This window comes from Pimephales promelas, chromosome 19 (genome assembly GCF_988280905.1).
Source record: "Pimephales promelas chromosome 19, fPimPro1.hap1.1, whole genome shotgun sequence".
NCBI classification, from domain to species: Eukaryota; Metazoa; Chordata; class Actinopteri; order Cypriniformes; family Leuciscidae; genus Pimephales; species Pimephales promelas.
The window spans coordinates 11555072-11571173 of record NC_142787.1 but is presented as its reverse complement, the minus strand read 5'-3'; the positions used below and the strand labels follow the sequence as shown (position 1 = coordinate 11571173).

At 38.8% G+C, this 16102-nt stretch overlaps 2 protein-coding genes across 3 annotated transcripts in view; one reads left to right on the top strand and one right to left on the bottom strand.

Annotated features, from left to right (window-relative positions):
* The window catches only part of LOC120473974 (uncharacterized), a 152035-nt gene that overhangs the window by 73794 nt on the left and 62139 nt on the right, over positions 1-16102 (top strand). The gene's annotated exons all lie outside the window — the stretch shown is intronic.
* LOC120473998 (uncharacterized) lies at positions 1596-11662 on the bottom strand. 2 transcript variants are annotated; one of them, XM_089123866.1, is made up of 3 exons: positions 11572-11662; positions 11023-11139; positions 1596-4082 (listed from the first exon to the last, which is right to left on the bottom strand). In XM_089123866.1, exons 2-3 carry the CDS (start codon positions 11078-11080, stop codon positions 3262-3264), a joined length of 879 nt encoding a protein of 292 aa, XP_088979992.1. In that variant the 5' UTR covers positions 11081-11139; positions 11572-11662; the 3' UTR covers positions 1596-3261. The 2 variants fall into 2 exon arrangements, with proteins under 2 accessions (XP_088979992.1, XP_088979991.1); XM_089123865.1 differs by having other exon boundaries at positions 1597-4082; positions 11478-11657.

Below are 16102 nucleotides of genomic sequence, written 5' to 3'. Positions count from 1 at the left end.
TGAGTAAATTATCAGCAAAAGTTTTTTTAAAGTGAACATTAAAGTGTACTCCTTTAATGTATGACGCATGAACTAAACCATTAATTAATTATTACTGTTAATATTCCTTTGTCTATTGAAGATTGTCTATTGTCTACTGCCTCATTCAGACAGTCAGAACAACAAATCGTCATTTTACGTCATTGTAGGAGGGAGTGTACGAGGGGTAGTGATCATAGACTGTAAAAAATATGGACGTAGTATCCGTGACGTCACCCATAGGTTTCTGAAGAGCGTTTTTGAAGCCTAAAGTGGGCGGGGCCGGTCGTCACCATCTTGGCAGTGCGTTACCTCTCGTCACTACCAGATAAATTAAAATGGGCAAAGAGGCGGGACGTGGGTGGAGCTGAGGTACTATATGCTACTGCCATCGCGCTGAATTGAAAAAGTAAAGCCAATGGTTTAAGTTTATGTTTTTGCCATTTGAAATATTATAACATTTAAGATGTAACTAAAAGTGAGACTATTTACATTTTTATCAACTTTATTAATCTCACAAGGGGCAATTAGTTAAGAGCATGTATGCAAGTACATAACACAGATCACACACATTTCTCACAACATACAAGCAGTCAACTATGTGCATCGTGATGCATTATTATTGTTTGTTATCTGCTAGTTAAAAATGTATTAGTTACTTACAATATTGCTCTAAGCTTGTGCATGTGACAGTGATTCAAGGCAAGCACATGTCAGTCGGCATCTCACGTCAAGTTCGTAAAGAGCTTTAATTCAGTCCATTTTACAATCTGATTTTGGCAGCGTCTCAGTTTCTCCGATGGGTCAAACCAAAGATATTACCTCATAAGTTCAAGTATGAACTAGAAATCCGCGCTCATTCAAGGGTGTGCATCTATTGCATGGATGGAGAGAACGCACTGAAATTATCAGACATCCATTAGTGCATGCGAGGGAAACAGCTGGAAACACAACGCTGGTTGTTCTCTCCATACTCAACACGACTGAATCCAAGCTGAGGGTGACGCTAACAGACAGCAGACAAACGACTAGCAATGAAAGCAGCGGCACCTGTCACTCAATTGGCCACGCCCTTAATTATGCAGAACTTTAAAGGGTTAGTTCACCCACAAATGAAAATTAAGTCATTAATTACTCACCCCCATGCTGTACCAACCCCGTAAGACCTTCGTTCGTCTTCGGAACACAAATGAAGATATTTTTGATTAAATTTGAGAGCTGCATAACTACCACATTGGCTGCCTAAGGGACTGGCTCTTGACGGCCCAGAAAGTCAATGAAGAAAATGTTTAAATATTCCATGTGACTACAGTGGCTCAACTATAAGTTTATCAAGCGACGAGACTACTTTTTGTGCGAAAAAACTAACAAAAATAACGACTTTATTCGACTATTCCTTTTCTTCCTTGTTGGCCTGAAACGAGACTTCAAGAGATTTCCACGACGCATGCGGGAGAACTGAACTGAAGTAGTGTGAGGAGATTGCAATTCTCGCGCATGCGTCGTGGAAATCTAAGGAAGTCTTGTTTCAGGCCAACAAGGAAGAAAAGGAATAGTCGAATAAAGTCGTTATTTTTATTCGACACAAAAACAAAATAAAATAAACAACACGTACACATTAGACCAGCCTAACCACCCTAAAAGCCTCTTTAAAAAGAAGAGTTTTCAGCTGACTTTTAAATTTTTCCACACAATCCAAGCCGCGGATGGAAGGAGGCAAAGCGTTCCACAACCTGGGTGCAACAACTTGGAATGAACGGTCCCCCATAGTTTTAAAATGTGTAAGGGGGGTAACTAATAGTCTCTGGCCAGTTGATCGCAGACTACATGAGGATGTACGCAGCTGTATCAGATCAGAGATGTACACTGTGGAAATGAATATGCTTTATCTATTCAATATAATTGTGGCAACAGATTACAAGCAATATTAATGAAATTTAACAAATTAGAATTGAGTAACAATTAATCAAATTATTCCTTAAAAGTAACCCATTTAAAAAGTAAGTAAAGTTTACAATTGAATTGAATCCTCTCAGAATGTGCCTTAATGTGGCGGGTGATGAACACAAAGGACAAGAGGGATCCTCTCCTACCCAGAGGTTTAGGTTCTGCGGTGATGGGAGGACATCATATGTTGACCTTCTCTCTTCCATTGACCAAAGGTCTTCCCAGCCCAACTTGCGTTGTTCCACACTCTCCCATCTCATCCACTCTCCCTGTTTGGCCTGGGAAAAGGCCTTTATACACCTCATGTAATATTATTACCATATTTTTTTTTTAAATAGCATTAACATTTTTTTTCCACTGTACTGGTTCACATTAACAATACAATACAATGAATAGAATGTTAAACCCCTTGATTTAATGAAATCTAAATTAAATCTATTCATTATACCTAAATAAATCACTTTTTTTTTTACAATTATTTGTATTTCTTACATTTTAGATAGGAGAGAGTGATTCAGAGAGTGATTCAATCCAGTAAAGTCTTCAATATGTACTCAATTCATCACCTCTAAACAGCTAAAGAGACTAAAAACAAGTTGTTAGTGATATGAATGATATTTGATACTATTATTGACATTGTTTCACACATGCCTCATATGTACAATGACAATAATTAAACTCCACAAAGAACCCCTTCATAATTTGATGACAACAAAGTTTTCTGAAATATTCTTTTATCTGTATGAGATGACCATGCACTGCTTGAGCGATGACACTTACACGAGTATTTTCACATTGTTGCTTTACTGTTCAGTTCATCTTGTATACAGAAACACACAGTGTTTAATGCGCATGTGCAACACAACAGAGGATCAATACGGGTGTCGGAAGAACAACACACTGAACACTTACAATGCAGTTCACAACCATTTAAACCGGTTCCCCATATCAAACAATCAAACTTCAATACTTATTTTAGATTAAATTACTGTAGTAAATGTAATTCCATCTTTTGCTTATTTACAAGTTACAGAAATCAGAAAGAGCTTTATTGACAGATGTGCTTGCACACAAATGGAATTTGTTTTGGTGCTGAGGCTTCCAGTGCACATATACAAATACAACAGGAAACACTTAATACAAATTATAATTAAACAAAAAAAATTAAATATAAAAAATATGAGAATAAAAGCATCGCAGTTGGGTTTAGTCAGAATAAGCTTACACATATTATGAGTTTACGGAGAGCTCCACACTGAGGCAGCCATCTTGGATCTTATAAGAAATGAACTTTGCTCACTTAGACATTTTCGGGCAATGCTTTTTCTTATGATTAAGTAGAGTAGATGAATGTCTGTAACTCTTCCCACATGAAGAGCACTGGTGCGGTTTCTCTCCAGTATGAACTCTCTCATGATCTTTCAGGCTTCCTGACTCAGTGAAACTCTTTTCACAGTGTGAACACTTGTACGGTTTCTCTCCAGTATGAATTCTCTGATGTGTTTTTAAGTTGCTGGATGTAATGTAGGTCTTTCCACAGTCAGAGCACACAAAAGGTCTCACACCAGCATGGCCACTAAGGTGTGCTCTTAAGCCCGATTCAAAAACAAATGTTTTATCACACTGATCACAGCTGAATGATCTCACTCCAGAGTGAAGGCGCAGATGATATTTGAGAGAGCTATTCTTAGTGAAACTCTTTCCACACTGACTGCATGTGAATGGTTTTTCTCCAGAGTGAATTCTCATGTGTGTCTTAAGGGGTTCTTTTTGACTGAAACTCTTTCCACACTGAGTGCATGTATAAGGCCTTTCTCCAGTGTGAATCATCCTGTGTTTGTTCAGGGTTGATTTACGAATGAAACTCTTTCCACACTCAACACAGAAGTACGTTCTTTCTCCAGTGTGAATCATCATGTGTTGGATAAGGTTTGGTTTACGTATGAAACTCTTTCCACACTCAGAACAGGTGAAAGATCCTTTGACTCCAGATTTTCCAGCTTGTTTCTGTGTGAAATTCTCTTCAGTCTTCGAAACGACTGCATTTCCATCTTCATTTGTGGAATAATGAGGTTTTTGAAACTGATGCAGTTTGTCTTCATTCACTTCCATCAGGTCTAAAATAAACAAATTTAATTAATTTAATAAAAGGATACATAAGAAACAAAAATAAAAATTGTTCAAAATCTCAATTTAGCACAAATCCAGTTTACTATTGAGTCTACTAGTATCTAGTTTAAAATGTTATTGAAAAACAATAGTGATGTTATATGTTATCTGAGTTTTCATCTTAATGTTCCTCGTCAGTGATTAACAATGAAAACCACTCACCTTTCGGTTTTGGAAAAAAAATAGGTGACCTACGTGAATCGTGTATACTTTATACTATATGAAGCCATACTATAGTATAATGAGGGATGGAAATTTATATTTAAGTCATTAAATTCAAGTTCACTTAAGCTTTTCCATCCGCTGCGGCTGTCAGTCACACGGTGTTCAAACAGGGCTGGACTGGCCATCGGGCATACCGGGCCGATGTGCTTTGTGGGCCGATACATACTTTAATTTTTTATTTTATTTTTTGTTGTCTGAACGGCCTATAAAACTTGCACATCGGCGGCCCATCGCATTTAGTTTTGGTTAATTAGTGGCGCTGGGATCTTTGTGCTGGTGTAATGCATTAAACACAGTATTGCAGGTTTTTCTTTTCTTTCTCAAAGAACGGCACATGAAACGCGTAGATCAGCGGCCCATTGGTTATTTTCTTGATTAACACTGGGCTGCTCCAATAACATCTTTAAACACCCCATTTGAGCCCGAGTGAGCGAGCTTTGTCAGTGTGTATCTGTCAAAATAGTGGAGAAGAAACGCAAGGAATGTGCAGAGAAATAGCATGAAAAAAAATAAACTTTAAATGCCCTTTAAGTGGCTGATGAGGATAGTGAGGAGGATAAGGAGAGATATGAGTGACTGCAGAGAACTGTGGTAAGCAGAACTAGGCTACTTTCAGAACAGGCTATCGTAAAACTTCAAATAATAGCCCGGGCTTTTATTTTCCCAAATCGTCAAACCTCACCGGAGACGTCTAGCCAATATGAGGCCGGCCTTTATAATTTAGTGTTGAGATGTTGTTCATAGTCTCTCTAATCTCTAAAAATATCGAAATGGTCCACGTGAAACTGCGGTCTTCCAACCTTTTACTATCGTGTCAATTTATTTGATTAATATGCGTGAGGGAGAGAGCACCCCCTCCCAGCAGTCATTCTGTTCACTCACCGATCAAAATAGGCTTTGGCGGGACAAAAAATTTGCTTTGGCTACCACCAAAAAGAGAACGATCTGACGGTTTTAGAAGATTAACAAACCGAAACTAAAAAGCACACCCGGCCTCTATTTGAGACCGGCTTTTATTTACCCAACCCTTCAGACACCCCAGGCGTGTAAAAGAGACAGGCTTCTATTTGGGACTCGCTATTATTTGAAGTTTTACGATATTTAGGAACCCACTACCCAGTTACTCATTATTTCAACATCTGGATATTTGACGATTACGTATTTTATTAGAATTGTAATGAGATGAGTCTAAAGCGTGTTTTTCGCCAAAATAAAAGATCGATGCCGTTTCCGTCAAAATAAAATATCATGTGATCTCTTTCAAGTATAGAAATTAATACGAAACTAATTATGAAAGTTGCTTTTACTGCCATGGGATTAATATTATAACTAGTATTATGTAGTAGTGTAAACTAAATAATAGTGCTGTGTATTGGCAATACGATACGTATCACGATACATGGGTCACGATTCAATATATTGCAATATATTTGGATACTGTCCATAAGGCGATATATTGGGATTATTTTTTTAAGTAGGACTATAATTTTAGAAAAAGTCATATTAAAAAAAAGACATGATGTGAATTAAAGTCAAACAAGTTTACTTTAGGTAAACAATTCAATACTCAGAAAATCAAACTACCAGTTTGGGATTGTGGTTCATTACAAAAACTTTGGTTAAATGTGTTTTTAGAAGTTGGTCATAAACTTGATAGACTTAGGGGGTTGCACACCGGACGAGAAGCGCAGCGCTGCGCCGCGCCACGTAGGACAACTCCAAGTATCCCACACTGGACGCGCACTTTCTCATCAGTGTATGGCCAGCAATATTGTTATGTTTAATGACATGAAATGAAGGTAATGTCTGTTCTATGTTATGATTGCACTGTACAATTAAATACAATTGTTATTTAGTCTGCAGTCTAAAAACTTTACCTCAGAGCATCTGTTAAAGGGGGGTTGACTGCGATTTCACTTTTTCATTTTAAATAGTGTATAATGTTGCTGTTGGTGCATGAACAGTATCTGCAAAGTTGCAGTGCTGAAAGTTCAGTGTAAGCAGAGATATCGTCTTTTAAAAATCAGGAAGTATATTGCCTACAAAAACAACTCGATTGGGACTACAGCTGGGTTATGGTACGTCACTGACCCACACATTTGCATCAACCCCTCCCTCAGAATATGCAGAAAATGGCATGCGCCAGCAATACATGGCTCTGGCATGCAGCAATACATGGCTCTGGCATGCGCCAGCAATACATGGCTCTGGCATGCGCATATTTCTGAGGCTCGTCGGCTCGTCGAGTGTGTTGTGTTCACCCAGCTGTCAGGTCTTTTGTGTTCGGGCTTCCCATGGACGCTATACTTCCTCAACAATGGATACAATTTATGTGTTTATGTTCTGTGCTGCGCATTTTACGGAAGACAGTTTCCAGAATCTCCACAAGTTCAACAAGAAACTGTTACTGACATGAAGCAGTTCCCACTTTAAAACAAGAGGCAGCAATTGTTATGGCCACAACCTGTAAGTAGGCTAAGACTTTTTACATGTATTTGCATGCATGTATAACTCCAGACGTAGCCTTGTGTTTTATTTTTTTCAAATGCCAGCGCTGGCTTTATAGCCACTAGGCTACTAGTTATGCTATTTTGTGTCTACAATAAATGCGAACAAACATTATGGACCTAAATTTCGTATAAGTACAAATGTTTTAAACGTATTTTTCATGTATATATGCTTTATGACGTTATTTTCTATTTGATCAAGAACGTAAACATGCCAACGCTGTTTGAGGATATCATTAGTAGCCATTCAGTTGCTATTGTTGCCAATCAGATGCTATTGTGTAAAATAAACGTGTATAAAGTTAAAAAATGTAGCAAATTAAAGGTAAAGGTAATGGGCGTTAACCTTCCGGACAACGTGAGCGACAGTTTAGCCAATCACAACACACCGGGCCAAACTAACCAATCTGAGCCCACTACGTGTTTCTGAGGGAGTGTTTTCATAGACTCAGGAAGTCAACCGCTCGTTCAGGGGACAGAGGAGAGCGCGGCTGACAATAAAGGTGAAGTTTATGAAAGATAAGACTTTTAAAAAAAGAAAAACCACAAATACATGTTATATTGCACCCCACAAATACAATCACGCAAAGAAAAAAAGCAGTCAACCCCCCCTTTAACTGAATGAATCGAGAATCAGCAATTGTCATTCAAGCAGCTGATTTCTGTAAATGGATGCAAAACTAAATGCATATTGCAGGATACATTAGCAACGATTTAAGACAAAAATAATTTAAATTTTATATAAAACTATGTAAATGGCTCTCTGTAGCGCAGCAGGATTTTGAACACGGTCCTGAGCCGTTGCTGGGCACTGCGGACAGACGCCGAATGGGGCCGCCGGTGTGTGTACACTCATAGAGAATAATGTGTTCGAATTTTAAAGATGTGGCGCTGAGCTTCTCGTCTGGTGTGCGACGCCCTTATAGTCGGCATATCAGTTTCCGGTCTACGACTGGTCATCCGCATCAACTAATAAACAAACAAGATGAGTGCTGCTGTTGTACGAAAAAAAGAGTTCTTAAACACATCTAAGTTTCTAAGAACTGTAGTGGATCTAACGTCCGTTTCACACCCGTTTGCAGTGTGTGTTGCGGTGCAGGAGCGTGCTGTTAGTGCGTTCACATATTATGATGCGTTTCCAGTGAATAACTGATCCGCGGCTGTACAACAAACACATACTTAATATTTTTATTTAAAGTCCAGAAGTTATGCTGCAACTTATTTTTAAAAACAAAAAGTTGTGTCAGCATTGCGATTCTTTGTATGCACGTTTAAACACAATTTAAACAATGTAAGTTGGGCTATTACTCCATGCATTACAAGTTGCTCAAGCAAGTGATGAAATATTTACTATATTAAAATCGCAAATAATTTAAATTAAAACTTGAAATTGACAAAAACAGCCGACTTGCCTTTTCTTTTGCATTTTCATTTTAAAACAATAGATCTTGCATGTCACAAATAACTTATTTTTCCACCTCCACAATTGAGACGAGTTCATTCTGTCGGCTGGTTGAAGTAAATTGTAGTTTTCCTTGATTAAATGTGCATTTATGGTGAGATTACTACATTTTATTTAATTAAACACATTTATGGTGAAATTACTACATTTTTTGGTCAATCTTTATCATTTTGACCACCAGCGTTTGCAGCACAGCAGAAATAGACTCGGTGTGGAAACGATCGCTGAGCTGCTGTTATACGTACCACACCAGTGAAAAGTGAAAGCCCTAACCTGTTTACATGGTGCGTTAGGAGACTGCTGAGCGGCACTTGCTCGGCTTCAAGTCGCTAACAGCCATTTGAGCTTCTACTGCTTCCTGATAAACACCAACCTTCGTGCGCAGTGGCTGCACAAAATAGACATTTTGGGCGATGCGCAAAAAATAATAAAAATATTAAGTATGTGTTTGTTGTACAGCCAGTTATTCACTGAAAACGCATCATCATAATGTGAACGCACTAACAGCACGCTCCTGCACCGCAACACACACTGCAAACGGGTGTGAAACAGACGTTAGATCCACTACAGTTCTTAGAAACTTAGATGTGTTTAAGAACTCATTTTTTCGTACAACAGCAGCACTCATCTTGTTTGTATATTAGTGGATGCGGATGACCAGTCGTAGACCGGAAACTGATACGCCAACTTCTGACAAAAGCGGAAGTTCGAAACTACGTTTGTGCACATAGCCTATGGACTCTCCGCTGAAACTCCCATTTCATTGTTGCTCACGCGTCGGTCCTGCTCGACGCTTACGCATGGCTACTGCTTGCGGTGTGAATGAACGCATTGATTAACATGCCGAAAGGAACAGAGCAGGAGCCGGTCTTGACACGGGGTTCAGCCATAGCTATGTTGTTTCTAGCAAAATGTTACGCTAGTGGTGCGTCTATGCATAGCCACAAAAAAAAAAAATAATCGATATTGCGTTTCTGGAAATCGAGACAGTATTGCAAAATAAAATATCGCGATACTCAAGTGTATTGATTTTTTCTTACACCCCTACTAAATAATACATTTTTTTTAATAATGCGCTTTTCTTAAACCCAAAGCGCTAGACAGACACTATATCCCAACTAAAAGAGTTTTGAGTTTATCTTTGTTCAATTTGCACACTGAATATGGGTTGGAGCTCTTAATTTTGAACTCTCAAAGAGCACCAGATTGATACATTTAACAATAAAAATCACAACATTTTCTTAGCATGTCCCCAAACCCTTCTAGAGGGACAGAGGTGCACTCATGTTGCGTTCTATTATTTATCCGTCTCGGAGATCCGAATTGGAAGACAGACGTTGCCTAGCAACACGCCCCCTTTCCTAAGATTTCTCCTCTTGGACATCGGACAACCGTGAGGACACCGAACAAGAATTCCGTTTCGGAATTCAAGATGGCTGCGCCCTTTATAACTTGTAAATATGAATTGTTTTCATTGTTTTTGAACCGCTTTGGTATTTTAAATGACGATTATAATGACAATTCATTATGAACATCAGCTATGCTAATTATTTCCCATCTGCCTTTCTGCTGTTATCTCGAGACACTTGTCCCGAGAAAAATGGCGTTCGTCAGGTCCAGTTTTGTATCCAGCCTCTCACGGGGATTTCGGATGCCCCAACGCCTGTGATGAGAGGACCAGCGCCTGTGAAGAGACGACTCAACGCCTGTGATATGTTATGGCACCATTTCATACATAAACAATATCTATATTTGATATTTATATATAAACAATATGAATGTAAGCCAGAGGAGAACTGGCCCCCGACTGAGCCTGGGTTCTCCCAAGGTTTTTTCTCCATCCAATCTGATGGAGTTTGGTTCCTTGCCACTGTCGCCTTGCTTATGGCTTGCTCAGTTGGGGTTATTTAATATATAACAATAGTATTGATCTGTGTTGTACGACTTTCATGTTATCACTGTGAAGCTGCTTTGATACAATCTGTATTGTGAAAAGCGCTATAAATGTGACTTGACTTAATCACTCGTATTACTGCGTCCCCTGTAGGTATGGGAATCGGCTGTTGTGAGTGCAGTTACTAATGTTGCGAGTTTTGCTAACAGTAGATTTACTTATAGATAATAGATAATAAAAAGCTAATACTTTTGCACAATGAAAAATTATTGAAAGCATTTATTCTTTTATTTTACAATTATTGAAAGCATTTATTCTTCTTATATATAATTATTAATCTTTCTGATTTTTATGTTGTGTTTTATTAATGTATTTTACAAACAGACGTTTTAACAGATTTAGAACTATACTTTTTTCTCTTTATTTGTTCCCCACTAATAGGAATGTTTTTTTCAATAAATGTTCAGATTTTGTGCTCTTGTGATTTTTCTAGGCTAAGTTTTGCTGAGTTGTCCACTAATCTAGTTTATAATATAATTTTTGTCACAGGTTATGGTCATATTTGTTTTATTTGCTGTTTTTCTTTATAATGAAGTTGTCTGTATTAAAGTAGATTGTGTTTAACACACAGACGAGTGATTATCAGTTCGACATATATACTTGATTTTTTTTTTTTCTGCACTGGTATCGGATCGGTATCGGTTGATACTCAGATTTTCTCCCAGCCCCCAGTGGGGTAATATCGTCTCACCCCTGACCAATTTTCAAGCCTGTTAAATAGAATGAAGGAAAACACCAACCTATTTGTTCCTCTGTATCTTCATCTTTTATTCTGCAGGGTTCTTTCTTAATCTCCATCTTACCAATAGTATGTCCGTAGTTTCTCCTGGAGTAATTCCTCCTGCTTGCTTTTTCTCCTGTGGGAAGATGGGAATATTCAGCATTTAAACTCTCATGAACGGCTGTGGGAGCTTCACTGACTGAAGGAGTGAATTGTGGTCGTTGTTGCTCATTTAGCAGATGATCATCACACTTATAATCACTCGAGATTATTCAGATGCAAATAGTCGTTTAGAAAGGCATTCCCGAAATTGAGTAACTTTAGAAAACTGTAGCGCTGACTAACGACGCGAACTGTTATGAACGATTCAGTCCTATTTGGTGAACTGATTCAACCGGTTCACTAAAAAGAACCGGTCAAACGAACGATTTGTTCACGAACCACACATCACTACAAAGAAGAAAGAAGTCTCACAGTTATGCTTTGCTGTTCGATCGAGTAATTCGGCATCATCAGGTAGCCTACAGATCTGATCTATGTAAACGTTTGTATAAAGTTGCAGATTTACTGTTCGCTGGAAGATGGATCGAATCTCAGTTTTTCTCCATAAGGATTTTGATGTTGAAACAGGATTGCGTGGCGAGAGAGCCTATAAGTCCCTCCCCTTCCGGTGGACCACCATGGCATGGGACATCATTTCGGGATAATATCGGATGGTGGCCAATGCAGATCGAGAGACAACAAATATTTTGATCTCGTGTAAATTGTGAAAAGAGAGAGAGAGAGAATAAACAAATAAAACAAATAACCTGATTTATTGTTCCTGGTCCTCTGTTTCATTTTCCTGCGGTCACACATTGACTTGAAAATAAACCGATTTTGTACATATTCTTTCAGGTTCTGAACTGAATTGATAGTTTAGTGCTGGGAATGTAGATTGTAGAGTGCATTTCTGATAATAACCTCACTCTGGGCTGTTTAACACTCATTGGCTTTGTTTACATGGATCATTTTTCTTTTTTTAGAAATCAGAATTAATTAATTCCAGTCGATGAATCTGAACTTGTGTGTTTACATGAACACTAAACAAGTCATTGCGTTAATGCGCGCGTTTATCACAAACTTCACATCAGAATGGATTTGTTTAAATCCATACAGATATAAAGAGTTTCTCGCTGTTGTTTATAATAACCATTCTCCTACTGAAGTCTTTTTTGCAGTATTATTTTTTATAAACTTTATAATAATTTTGTGTAATGTATTTTGTGAAGTCAGAGTGTGTTGTGCTGAGGAGAGATATGAGATGAGCAATATTTTGCATAGAAGAAATTTGTGTAATGCCAAATTTGTTCTCATTCAAAGATTTTCCAATGATGATCTGTGCATTAACTGTTATACAGCTGGCTTGTTCTTTATAAGGAAAGGAATGCTTTTCAGTTTTCACTGATGCTTATATGTACATACCAAGGAAGTAAGTATTTTTCTTTAAATGGACAGTGGATAGTGCCATGTGTAAGCATCAGGTTTTATACAACTATTTTAAATTAGATAGATTTTATAATAGATAATTATCAAACAAAACGCTCAAAACCAGTCGCCTGTGGAAGAGAATCTGAAACAAGGACTGGTGGGACGTTGTCCTTCTCCAGTTTACAGACACTGAGTGAAAGGACAATGTAGATTTAGAAATTTAGAAAAGCTTCCCCACTGTTGTTCAATTCACGGGATCAGACCAAGAGTTATTTTGCCAACAGCTCTCTTTAATTTATTTCATATGTCGGCATAGGAGATACACACACACACACATGCCACTTCATGCATGTCCCAATGTCTCTCTCACACACATGTATTCAAGAACACTGATTCACAAAATACAAAGATTACAAATGTAGATGGAGACAAATAAAGAATAATAATACAACTGATTTTGAATACTATTAAAAAGTAATAATGCTGAAAATAATGAATGCTGAATTATTATGACACTTTATTCACCAGGAAGAACAGCTTGTTCCGTGTGTCATACTTTATTAAGCTATTTCAACGTCATTCCACATGCGCAGTCATTCGGCCTCGGTTTTCAACCCAATACCTGTTCTCTCGACTGGGTTATGAAAAGGAATAAACCACCCCTTTCAATCCAATCGAAATTTCACTAGAATCAAGCTCAATCTGAACGAATAAGGTTTTTACATGAAGGCTTTTCTCTCCGATTGAGCCGTCAATTTGTCATCAAGCCGATTACTAACAGATTATTTGGTTTATGGTTTGGTTTTGTCATGTGGATGAAGGATGAACCCAAGCGCAGACAGCAAATGACTTTCACAGGATTTATTAAAGGACAAAACAGAAAACAAAAGCCCACGATGGGGCAAAACAAGACAGGGCAAGGCAAATACTCAGACAGTAACAACTACAACAGGAGCAGACACTTCTTGAATAGACTCAACCGATAACTTACAGCTAGACTCACACAACGGATGACAATGTCATAAATTAACATTAACAATAAAATGACAATAACAATAAAACAACAACAATGACAATAAAATAACTTAAAAAGCAATTGTGCTCACACAAAATGAGACCTGAAGAACGATGAGAACACTCATAAGACACGTGTTCACACAGAACATGACAACATGACAGCACACAGCTAGTGTAAAACACAAGCTGTGTGCTACACAGCACAAGACAAAACATGACATGAAAGCACATGGCTGATGTAAACACAAGCCATGTGCTACACAATACACAACACACTGAACAGAGCGAACACGACAACGCTAACGCCAGCCCACTTCCCTATTCACCCCAGAGACGCCCGGCGTCCGTGGGCGGGACATAATCGCAGCATTTATCCAATGACCGTCTAGTTTAACAGCACTGAAAAAAACTGTTCAAAGCAGCCCTGTTGAAGTCAATGGACGCCGAGCTTCAACGGGGAAATGCCATAGGAAAATGCATGCACTGTGACGCGCTACAGGTATGCATGAGAAGGAGATCAAGTCAGCCGACCTGCTATTTGTAGCTTATTCTGAACGAACTCGTCTTCGAGATTACCGCGTTCTAACGCATTTTTACTCAATAAAATGTTAACACAATAGTACACATTTGACCATTATTTTTTGACATTATAGGGGAAGCTGAGCTTCCCTTGCAGTCTTAAAGAAATCTCCACTGGTGCAAATGCATTTTTGTCTTAGTGCATGCATTGTTTTAGTTTGACAGGGTCGGCGCTAGCTTAGCTTAGCACAATGAATGGATTCCTTTGTTGCCAGCTAGCATGTCCTGAGTAAAAGTGATTAAAAAAAATAAACAAACCCACGTAATTACTTCTTGTGGCCTGCGTATTCACAGCGAGTACAAATAGCGACGCAGATTAACACTAGGCGATTTCCTAGGCAGATATTGACTTGGGACTATATTAGGGGGAAGCACAGGTGAAGCACTGCTGCTAAGGCGAATCACTGCTACTTGGGCACAGAGACGTCACGCAACACATGAAATCCCACGACTTCCATAAACATACCGGTGTTCAGCGCGTAAAAAAAAAAAAAAAAAAAAAAAAACAGAAGAAGAACATAGCGACGCGACCTGCAACAAGTGTCTTTGCTTTAGGAGTATTTATTTTGAGAAGTTACAGCAAACATGGTAATTACCTGCATAGCAAAAGGTTGTGAGAACAAGCAAATAATTACACGAATGTAATGTTTCACAGAAACTGAGAAATAAATGGTTAGCTGCTCTGGAGATCTGTAGCCTACATCTACACCACTCGACAAAACAAAACAGTTTTGTTTGCGAAGAGCATTTTGCACCAGAGGACTAACGTTACCCTTGAAAAAATGGAATATGTGCCCAGAAAGACGGTAAAGTTACTACATCTGAAAGATACGGCCGTCCCATCTATTTTCCAAGCGCAGGCAGAACAAAGAAAGTTCTTTTATTACTCTCTTCCTCATGTTTATCGGTGTCTTTATTCTGTTGTAAGATCGATGCTGAGAAGCTTTATCTAGACTACGAACGTCATGTTGAATTCTACCTGTTTAGCATGAACAACCTGTTATCGTTATAACTTACCTATATCCATTTGGTCCGTTCGGCGTGGCGCGTTTTTTTCCAGTTCACCTTATCACACCGGAAAAAAAAATTAGTACTGCAGGATGGATCAGGGTCAGTGCCGTGAAATCCTCAGTAACGTTAGTTGTGACACCATAGACATATACACTAGACCTCACACTGGCTACGGCAGTTCATTGGAACGAATGCGTCAATAGAGCCGCCATCTTGAAACAGGGGAGCCCCTCCACTTTAATGCATCAGCGTCAATGTAGTAGACACAGGTCAAACGGAAATAAAATCACCATAAATCATCATGAATGCGATTTTTCTTGTTTTTTTGGTTTGTTCCAACGGTCAGACATGTATTTATCATTGATTCCAAAAAGAACATTTTTTTTTTTTAAACATTCTTCTTAGTTCAGATTTCATCCGTGAACATCATACGCTGCACAAAAGTCCGCCACCATCAATGAATTCGAAGTAAAGGCAGAGATAGTAGCCTTACCTAGCTACTTCCTATGACAAGACCCCTGTTCCAAGATGGCGGCGGTTTTGACGCATGCTTAGAACCCCAAGGTGAGGTCTAGTGTATATGTCTATGTTGTGACACAACTGCGGGCACACATCCTCAGGCTGTTGAGCGATCGCAACATCCTTCTCCTCTCGGTCTATTTCTAAAGCACGCAGCTCCTCTTCTGAAAACTCTGGTTCAAATAGATAACGTTATGGTTCTGGCTCTTGACTGTCTGAGAAGTCACCCTCTTCGTCTCTCACAAAATCAACCATGTTCATCGCCAGTCATGTACTGTAAGGAAAATAGTCAGGTAGCTACTATTCAAGCCGGAATGTTACGGAAGTCGTGGGATTTCATGTGTTGCGTGACGTCTCTGCGCCCAAGTAGCAGTGATTCGCCTTAGCAGCAGTGCTTCGCCTGTGCTTCCCCCTAATATAGTCCCAAGTCAATATCTGCCTAGGAAATCGCCTAGTGTTAATCTGCATCGCTATTTGTACTCGTTGTGAATACGCAGGGAACA